We start from the raw sequence: 11,369 nt of genomic DNA, 5'->3' as shown, positions 1-11,369 counted from the left end.
CCTTTTAAAACTGCATAATGCTAGTGAGTGGGGTATCACCATTACTATAAACGTGATACACTTTTTTATAAGGTGTCACTTTTTATAAGGATACACTTTTGTATAAGGGAAATATATGACTTCTGCATTAATTCAATCTTGAGTTCTAGCTTTTCACTGATGAGACCTCAATAAAGGTTGAAACTTTTATTGAGTTATCTATAGAGAGAGAGAGAGAGATGCCCCCCCCCCTCTTCTTAGCATTATGCACTTCCAAGAGGAAATATGCTTTGCTTTATAGGATACTAAGGCAAGTGATGTGAAATCATCAGCCTCTATTCACAAGCAGCTTAATGGTGAAGTACTTAATGTGCAAACTGTGTTTGCTTACACTTGGGTTAAAGGATTAAACAAGAATATAATTTCCTGGCAAAGTTTTATTTACTTAGTATTTAATATGAATATCATATATTCTTTAAGAAATCATGCATTGCATATGCACATGTACAAATTTTATCCAAAGTATCTCTATAAAACTGATTATGAAAAAAATGCTTTGTTGATGCAATGGAAAAAAATTTACAGATAAAAGTTCGACACTTCTCAGTAATAGCATTTATTTTTAATACATTGAGTTCAAAATGATCAGTTTGATGTTTACTATTATATACATTTAATGTATTTAATTTTTTTTTATTGCATAACAGAAACTACAGTGAGTTAAATCCGAATTTTCAATAACTAAAATCAACTTAACTTTAAATGTTTAGGCTTGCCTAAACATTTAAACATGATCAAAATGTTTCTTAGATATTAAAATACTTCATTAATAATGGTTACATTTTCAGTCTGAAACAATGAATAAGATTATATCAATATTACTTAGATCAACATAATTATTATATCAACATAAAGAGTGCATAATTTTAAAGAGAGAAAGATGTTTTTTTTTAGATTATTTCAACTGTGTATGCTTAATGTCTGGCACATCATATGTATTATTAACCCACTAGGTCATCTGTGTAGGTTACATTTAACACAACCATTATATTATATTATATATTTTTCAAGAAGCCTGAGTTTTCTCCACAGTTACACACTATGATTTTGGTTATGTGCAACATTTTAGAAAAAAAAAGAAAAATTACTAACAACAATTATTTTAGCCATTTACAGTGGTAAATACCTAGTATACAACAAAAATACATAGATGAAAAAAAATTACAAAGCACAGTTATATCACAGCATATATCTAGGCTAAGTAAGAAAGACAATGCATTTAACTAATACAGAAGAATACAATATATACAATATATATACTATAAATTCTGTTCAGAGGACGGTTACTGTATTTATGAAGAGAAAGGAGACTGAAAGAATGAAAATATGCAATAACGTAAAGCTCACCTAACCTATTCACAGTAAAATTACATGAACAATAAAACTGAAACTTTTTTCCAAAAATTCTCTTTGCACTGAAAGGCTGAATAACACAAAGCATGTCTCATTTTCAGAAATCACATTTTTACTCAGTAGGAGATAATTTTCAGCTTTTATTAAATGCACATTTGCTATAAGTGGAATCTAGCCATTATTACTATAATTAAGAAAGAAAATAAAAACTATACTAAAAATGTCCGTTTCTGTCATTTATGCCTATTGTTTTGGGTAATGTGAGATTTCTGCAACACATCATATAAAATTTAAATAATTCTCAGTAATTTAAAAAAAAGTTTAAATTAAATTCTCTTTTTTTTGTTCAAGAATGAAAAATATTTTAACACAAATAATCGTAAAATCATCTCATTCTAATTCTATTTCACAAATTTCTTTACAATATATTTTGCAATAAATAACTTTTTTTAAAAAAAAAAATTGTTTTTATTTATTTATTTATTATTATTTTTTAACAATTCAGTTTCATATATATATAATAATGTTACACTACTTGCATACTTAGGCAATTTGTAACTTCCAATTATTTCTATCTCTACAACTTGGCTGAGTCAAACAACATTTCTTCTATTACAAGTAGAGAATTTTTGATTTAGTGTGTGCATATATATTATTTTTTCCCCAAATTCTATAAAGAAAAATATACTGAAATGACATGTCTATGCAAAAAAAAAAAATAAAATAATAATAAAAAAAAAAGTTGGATAATTTTCATAATTTTGCAGGAAATTATATCGTTTACTCCATAGTTTACTCCAACACAAGCAAATAATAAAAGTTTATATGCAAAGTATATTTAAGACCAGCTATTTGCATAATGTGAGCAGTTGCCTTAAATAATTCACAATGTAGAGCGCACTTCCTAAGAAGTGTGATCTGCATTGTGAATTATTTAGAGCAACTTGTAGTAAACTCTACTGTGCTCATTATATGAGCAAATAGTCTAAATGATAGTTCACTTGCAAAGTTATAAAACTTTATTGCTTGCTTATACTGGGATAAAATATGGATATAAACAAAACTTTAATTTCTTGGCATGTATAACATACTCATTAACCAAATGAAAAATGTTTTTCGCAATTCTGCAACATTTTTTTAAAAATACGTTAACTTCTAGCAAGTATAACAAGAATAATGAAAAGTTTTCTTTATTCAGATTACTTTGTAGTTTTGTTAGCTACCGATGACTAACCACCGTTCTTTTACTTCCTCAATTTGTTTTGCAAGGAGAGGCTCTCGGATGCGTACCTTAATTTCAAGTTTTCCACCACATGGTTTTCTTCCTTCCATAAGCTGTAAGGGAAGCCATAAGAATATATCAGCTGTCTATAACCCAGCATTAAAAAAAAAATATATATATATATATATATGAAAAAGCTTTGACATACTGAGAGAAAAAAAGATGACTTGGTATATTTGAAAGGATACTACTAGTTTACTAGTTTCGTTGAATAGATCAACATCTTCAGGTATCACAATCAAAGAAATATATAAAGAATTACAGAGACTTAAAATTGTAATAACAGAACAAGTACAAAAAAGACAGTAGCATGTTTCAATCTCTCTCTCTCTCTCTCTCTCTCTGACGCACACGTTGTCTCTGTTCAGTATTGGCGCACTCGCGACAGCACGTGGTATACGCTTGTTTGGAACTCAAGCTTGCTTTTTGTTTTCAAACACGCTACTGTCTTTTTGTACTCATTCTGTTATTACAATTTTAAGTCTCTGTAATTCTCTATATATTTTTCTTTGATTGTGATACCTGAAGATGTTGATCTATTCAACGAAACTAGTAAACTAGTAGTATCTTTTCAAATATACCATGTGATCTTTTTTTCTCTCAGTATCAGTCATTAAAGCTTTTTCATAATATTCCAACCGAGTAAAAATGAATTCTGAAAAAAAAATTAAAAAAAAATATATATATATATATATAATCTACTCTATACTATAAAATGATAAGCTGAAATTGGAAACGGATGTGATGTCGGCTTGAAACAGATGTAGGCTGTAACGTTTTTGTGTAATGTTTTGAAACTCAGGGGCTACCCTGGGTGTCGAGTCTTCAAAATTCGAGTCATCAGAATTCAAGGAGAACTGGCCTATCAGTCCGGAACACTGGGGGGGGGGGAAGCAGACCCCACAGTACAATATAACATTGCATGAGAATATATACATGTACAGTTGTCCCTTGAACAACACGAAGGTTAGGGGTGCTGACCTTCTGCATTGTTCGAAAATCTGCCTATAACTTTTGACTTCTCAAAAACTTAACTACTAATAGCCTACTGTTGATTGGAAGCCCCTTACTGATAACATAAACAGTCAATTAACACATATTTTGTATGTTATATGTAGTATATACTGTATACTTAAAGTAAAGTAAGCTAGAGAAAAGAAAATGTTATTAAGGAAATCGTGCAAATACATTTACAGAAATGTACTGTATTTATCAATACTGTAAGCTTACGTCATCTGTTTACAAGATGAAACATACGTCTGTCAGTACCTACATCAATACTGTCTTATATGATATAAAACACTGTAGATGCTATACGTATTACTAACACTTTCTTCTTCTTCTAGCTTATCCCACTTAAGTAGGGTTGCTGTTCTTAACAAGTCTCCTCCACATCCTCCTGTCTGTAACCACATCCAAATTCTTCATCCTCATATCCTCTTCTACCAGCTTCATCCATCTCTTCTGCCTGTGCTTCCTCCTCTCTTGCACATCCATCTGCATGACCTTTCTTCCCATATACTTGTCACATGACCAAACCATCTCAACTCCCTCCTCGTCACATGACCAAACCATTTCAACCTTAACTCCTGTATCTTCACTCCTAAGTTCGTAACTTTCACTGTTCTCCTTAGATAGTCATTTCTCAGACACTCCTTTCTAGTCACACCACACATTCACCTAAGCATTCTCATCTCCGCTACCTCCATCCTGCTGATGTTATTTTTCCTCAGGGGCCACAGGTTCAATAGCATATGTCATAGCTGGTCTCACCACTGTCCTGCAGATTTTTCATTTATTTATTTACTTATATTTATATTTATTTACAGGTATAACAATTCATGTACTGATAATGAAGAAGCAGCAATATGATTATATTAACCTAGTGTAATTGCTTCATGGTAGCCTAGCCTATAAACTAATGAATGAATCATTATAAAATGTTTGTTATGCTAATTAATTTAACTAATTAATAATAGTTACTTTTATGCAGTTATGATTTAATACTGCATCTTTACGTGTGTTTACATTTCTCTCAACTGCAAATGGCGTCATGTACGATCTGTAAGCATCTGTATGCATAAGTTTTGTAAATTTAACTTTTTTATAATAGATTTGTGTATATTTTATGGTAGTAAATGTTAAAATAGACTATTATCTACATATATTTTATGCATGTGTGATATACCTAACTTTTTCTTAATGTTTTTGATATTTCTAGGCTACATGGTTCGTCTGCAAGTTTTTTCAAATTGTCGCAAATCTCCAATAAATTTTCCAATATACTTATTCAGAAAAATTCACTTATAAGTGGTCCCTGCAGTTCAAACCTGCATTCTTCAAGGGTCAACTCTACTGTTGCAAGTCTGTAACAGTTGTTACAGACTTGCAACACACACACACACACATGCACCACAAAACTAAGTGAAACATTTGGAAAAGACTAGAGTCCTAACTAGGTGGGGCACCCTGAGTGGGCACCTGTTGGTAGCCTAGGATGTAAACTGGGATCTCAAGAAGTATTAGTGTTTCCCATATTTTGGGAAGTTTAGCAATATTTATTTAAATGCAACCATATTTATTTAAATTAGGCTGATTTCTGAGAGCAGCTGAAGATCCCAGAAATAGTCTTTCTCCTCTAAATTTACTGTGATGGAGCATGGTGGTCTTTTTCTGATTCTATGAGCTCTATATCTAAAGTATGGTCTGCTAAACCTGATTGACTGCAGTCATGACTACAGATGTATTTTTTGCGTTCTTCCTATCTGTCCATAGTAGGCCAACTTGGAGGAACAGGATACTTTTTATAGTCCAGGCACAGAGAGGGGGGGGAGTTGATCTTTAGTTAGCAAGCTTTCAGTGGAGCTTGAAATCAGTGCAGAGATTGCATTTCTTTAAAATTCTGTCTATTTTTTCTGAAGTGCCTCAAACATAGGGGATGATGACAGCATTACTAAAATCTTTCTAAAGAGAAGGTCGAGGATCCTCGACCTTAGAGGTAATTACAAACACACACACAACAATAAGTAGAATAAATTAGACTATTTTAAGCATAAAGTCCTACGAGGAACACCCTCTATGGATGCTGCTGGGTGGGGGACCTAAGAATTAATCAGGCTTTGTGGACCATGCTTTCCCAAGATTTGGGAAACTTAATTCTTTCTCAAAAGTGAAGGAGAAGAGTCATTAGCGAGAGAGCAGCTGACATAAAAAGGAAACGCTAGTTTTGTTGGAAAATCTAACCAGCAGAGTAAGAAATGAATACTAGATGTATAGCAATGTTTTGGAAAAATTTAAAGAAAACAGTGAAGATAATAATAATGGTAAGCACCTGATAGATTTCTGCTTAGGATATGAACTAGTCATTACAAACTATGTTCCAAAATAAACATACATAAATTATTATTATTATTACATCAACTCTCCTGGAGTCAAAGACTCATCAAGGGAGAGAGGTTTATACCATTAACGATTACATACATTATATAAGAAATATTCCTTATATTACATTACATTACAATGTGAAATAAGTATACATATGTATACATTATACATATATATGACTTTTGTAATATATATTACAAAGTCCACAGACTTACAGAAAATCTCTCATACTTGTAACATATATGTAATACATACTGAAGCTTAAACTCATTCACAACATATTCAGGCAATGTATTCCACTTGCCATGTAAAAATAATACTTCTCACTCTCTTATTCACCACTTCCTTGCACAATTTCCAGGGATGGCCTCTAGTTCTCGCCTCTTCTTTATTTTCTACTATCTGAAAAATCTCTGTTGTATCCATCTAGTAAATACTTCTCAAGAACTTAAATGTTTCAATCATATCACCCCCTTTGCCTTCTAATCAGCTAAACTCTGCAGATTACATGACTTCAATCTATTCTTATAGCTAACATTCCACAGTCCTGAAATAATTTTTGTCAACCATCTCTGCATGTTCTCCAAAGTATCTCCATCTCCTCTAAACCACGGTGACCAGATTTGACCTGATCAGGGCCTTACAATGGAATCACTAACATTTTATCTCTGCTGATTAATGTTCATCTTAATACTGCAACAATCCTCTGAGTTGTTTTAATCATCTTTGCAACATGCCTATTAAATTTAAAATTTCGATCCACCATAACCCCAAGATCCTCTAGCATACTTTCACATAGAGTATGCAGTATTCCATCTGCGGTTCCCAAAATTTAAAACCTTACATTCAACAACATTAAACTACCATCCCCATGCCCACATTTCCAGCTTACTCAGATCCTTCTGAAGAGCCATTACATCAGCAATACTCCCAATAACCTTCTCCAGCTTCATGTCATCTGTAAACAACTGAATATCTCCTTGAATTTCAGGGACAATATCATAGATATAAAGGTTGAAAAATAGTGCTCCTAGCACAGAGCCCTGTGGAACTCCACTAGTTACTTTCTTTTTTTTGATATTGTCTCTCTCTCTCTCTCTATATATATATATACACACACAACCCTTTGATTCCTATCAGACAACCAATTGCCAATCCACTCCACCAACTTAATATCCATACCCATATGTTGTACCTTAAATATCAGTTTATCATGTGGTACCTATCAGATGCCTTTGTAAAATCTAAAAGAATTAGTGTATGTATTTCCCTCATCAACCACTCTTGTTATTTTATTATAAAAGTTAACAAGATTACTGAAACAAGAATGCCCCTTAACAAATCTGTGCTGACCACAGATAATGTTATTATATTGTATAACAGTTTTTACCAATTATTCTAATACCTTAACAACCACAGAAGTAAGACAAATTGTTCTATAATTTGATGCCTACAATCTTCCACCACCTTTTATGCAGTGGCATTATCTTACCCTCTTTCCACTCCCTAGGAACTTTTCTAGTTGCAAGGTTTCATTAAATCGGCAAGTCAAGGGAGTTGTTAGTTCTTTAGTGCATTCTTTTAAGACACATGGCAAAATTTCATCAAGTCACAGATTCTTGCTGACATCCAGAGTACTTATTGAAAATATATCCACTTCACCTACTTCTAATTTATTAACTCTCTCCATCCTCTTTGTCATAACACTCACAATCACTCTAATAAAATAATCATTAGACAGCTCTACAATATCATTTGCCTTGGTCATTAGACCACCTTTTCCATCTAGCAGGACCCATCATCCACAATTATTCTTTTTTTTTTTTTTGCTAGCCACATAATGAAAACATTTTTTAGGGTTGTCTCTTGAATGTAGTGCTAGCCTCCTCTCATATTCTAATTTGGAGAGAACATAAAGGAAATAAGAAAAGTTTTATTGACTATGTTATGAGTGATATTTTCACAATAGTTCAGGATAAAAAAGAAAGTATTCGGCAACTTTTAGAGATGAATTGTAGACTCAAATGTGCCAATATTATTCAGGATAAAAGGGGAAAAAATAAAATAAAACAAAAGAAAACCTTGGAGACTCTATGTGTTAGTATAAAAAAAAAACTAGAACTTCGTGGAATCAAGAAGTTAAAGGAGCATTCTGAAACCTTTCTCTCATGCTTACATGGTGATTACATTATGGAAAATTATGGAGACAACTACCATATTAGAGCAAAACTTTACTTTAATGTAAACCAAAATGAACACTTGACATTTCGATTTTCATATCAAGGTCATCACCTGGAGCATACATATATATATATATACAGAGAAACAAGCTGCACTACAACCTACATGGTTTGGTAAAGTTACTGACCAACTGTTACAACAATTATTGGCCCGCCCTCTGGTGAAAAAAAACAAAAACAAACCTTTACTACACCAAAGCTAGAGTCCTATTATTTATTATTATTATTATCTGTTGGGTTACAAAATTAAATTGGGCTGAGAGCAACATGTTTATATATATATATATATATATGTGTGTGTGTATGTGTTAAAGATACCAAGCAATTTTATATGCTAGGTTTTTTTAATTCTTTTTCCCAAGTAAGCAAACAGACAAGTAAGTCAAGTTAGTGGCTGCATGTTAAATTGCTTGGTATCTTTAATATAATATATACCCAAGGTAAAAAACTTTCTATATATATATATATATTATATGTGTATATTATATATATTTATGTATAATCACAGTTTTTTTAATTTTTTTATTATATATATATATAAACATGTTGTTCTCCAGCCCAATTTAATTTTGTAACCCAACAGATAATAATAATAATAGGACTCTGGCTTTGATATAGTAAAGGTGTTTTTTTTTTTTTTCACCAGAGGTCAGGCCAATAATTGTTGTAACGGTTGGTCAGTAACTTTAGCAAACCATGTAGATTGTAGTGCAGCTTGTTTCTCTGTATATATGTGTATGCTCCAGATGATGACCTTGATATGAAGGTTGAAACGTTGGGTGTTCATTTTGGTTTATATTAAACTAAAGTTTTGCTCTAACATGATAGTTGTCTCCATAATTTTCCATAACGAGCATTCTGAAACAAAAGAAAGCATTACTTTCTTTTGTTTCAGAAAATTCTTTTGTTGAAAATTCCTAGCAAGTCAGTCAACAGAGAAAAATATAAGAAAGCTGTAGTTGTCTCCATAATTTTCCATAATGTATTCTGATCACCATATAAGCATGAAAGAAAGGATTCTCATCATCCATGGAGATGGTACTCACAAGCATTGCAATCAGTATGGTAAGCTAAAGATACGCGTTTCCCTTTTGATCAATCGGCTGGCCTTTTTAAAGAGATGCAGAGACAGTAATCTTTTTCCTAACTGCATCAAGCTGAAAAAGAAATTTACTTCTGCTAAAGCACTTCGTATCTATGCACACACAGAGAAAGCAATACTTAGAGAACAAATCCAAACAATCAACAAAATCTAGCAATAACTCAAAATCCAGTTTTAAATTTGCAATCCGAATTATCTAGTTATATGAATCCAGATATTTTGAATGTGCTTGAGAGAATCACTGACAATTCGGCTAAATATATTCTAGAAAGTAATAAAGAAAAACTAAAGGCCAAATTACATAATTTAACAACAGCAAAATTTGAATGCCAATCATACGAATCCAACTGATCAGGATCTCTTCTCCAGTAAACCAATCTCTTCTTTGGTAAACAACTCCAACAGTGAACAACAAACAAGTGAGAAAAAGAGCGACCAACCACATGCAAGTAATAGTCACGTGATCAACTTATCAAGCCACACATTAAATAATGGTCAACTTGCATTACTTGATAAAGGCCTTAACTTCGTTAATAAACTGGATTATACCACATAGAAAGAGGCATTAAGTATCTTCCTATTAATATAGCTGATAAAATTCGGCTAGAAACTAGCAATGTTCGGAATAAAAAGAAAACCTTCTATAGCAATCTTACAAAAACAGAACTAGCAGCAATCGATCATTAAAAGCTAATCAAGATATAATTATAACAAAATCGGACAAAGGTAATGCCACTGTCGTCCTTGACAGATCAACTTACATCCAGCAGATGAATCAACTAGTCTCCGATAACAGCACCTATCAGCTTGTAAACTATAATCCAACTAACAGAATAAAGAAAAAAGCTGAGAAATTACTTAGTCTGTCACTTCTTGGCTGTCAGACACTGTTAAAAAAACTTATACCCCCATTACGCCCGCTCTCCCGGCCGATAGTTGAAGGAATAGACAGCCCTAATGATCACCTAATCAAGAAATTAGCATCAACACTCAAGGAGTTGGTAGGTCATTCCCACTCCTACATAAAGAACACACAACACTCTATAAACAAAATTAAAAACACAACACTCGGCAAAGATGATTTATTAGTCAGTTTTGACGTTTCTGCCCTTTTCACAAATGTCCCAATCAGTGACACAATTCTTCTTCTCCTACAAAACAAATTTCCACTCAACATTACAGCCCTCTTTGTCCATGTACAATGTCCCCCCCCCCATTGCTGACTTTTATATGGAAACTTTTGAGCAAAGTGCTCTTGATTCCTTTACTCTAAAACCTACAGTAAGGCTTAGATACACTGACAATGTTTTCGTTATCTAGCCACACGGTCGACAAACTTTAAACACATTCCTCAGCCACCTGAACAAACAACATGAACGCATAAAATTTACTATCGAAATTGAAAATCAGAATTTGCTCCTGTTCCTGGATACACTGGTCACAAATTTACCAGTGTATCCAGGAACCTTCACAGTTTACCGCAAACCTACACATAATGGCCAATATATACATGCTAACTCATATCACCACCAATGGCAAAAATTTGGAGTCATTAATATCCTTAAAAACAGAGTTATAACAATTTGCTCCAATCAACAAGCTCTTAAACAATAATTAAAGATTATTAGCAACACAATTATAAATAATGGCTATAATAAAAATACTATTAATAAAGTTCTTCATGAAACTTCATCAAAAAAGAATATAGATTACAGTAAAACCATAGCCATCCCATACATTAAAGGGTTATCAGAAAAAAATCAATAGAATCCTACACCATTATAATCTCATTGCCACTTTTAAACCACCTATAAATTAAAAAACATATTTGACTCCTCTAAGGATCCTCTCCTCCCATTGGCACATCCTGGAGTTTATTGCACCTACTGCACTGCACCTGAAACTTACCTTATATTGGTGAAAATGGATGTACAATCCCTATACATAAAAAATAACACAAAAGACACAT

The 11,369-nt window shown here is 32.5% G+C and overlaps 1 protein-coding gene across 3 annotated transcripts in view; it reads right to left on the bottom strand.

Moving 5' to 3' along the window:
* Positions 1-579: 579 nt before the first annotated feature.
* l(2)gd1 (lethal (2) giant discs 1) overlaps positions 580-11,369 on the bottom strand; it is a 473,445-nt gene continuing 462,655 nt past the window's right edge. For all 3 annotated transcript variants that reach the window (XM_090391229.1, XM_090391230.1, XM_090391231.1), the window contains exon 23: positions 580-2,727. In XM_090391229.1, the coding sequence (XP_090247355.1) occupies positions 2,608-2,727 (120 nt within the window). In that variant the 3' untranslated portion in view covers positions 580-2,607. The remainder of the gene's footprint in view (positions 2,728-11,369) is intronic.

Source organism: Typopeltis vanoorti, chromosome 4 (genome assembly GCF_054136105.1).
Source record: "Typopeltis vanoorti isolate ZY-2024b chromosome 4, IOZ_Tvanoo_1.0, whole genome shotgun sequence".
Taxonomy (NCBI): domain Eukaryota; kingdom Metazoa; phylum Arthropoda; class Arachnida; order Uropygi; family Thelyphonidae; genus Typopeltis; species Typopeltis vanoorti.
The sequence above is the reverse complement of the archived record's forward strand: the minus strand, read 5'-3'. Positions and strand labels throughout refer to the sequence as shown.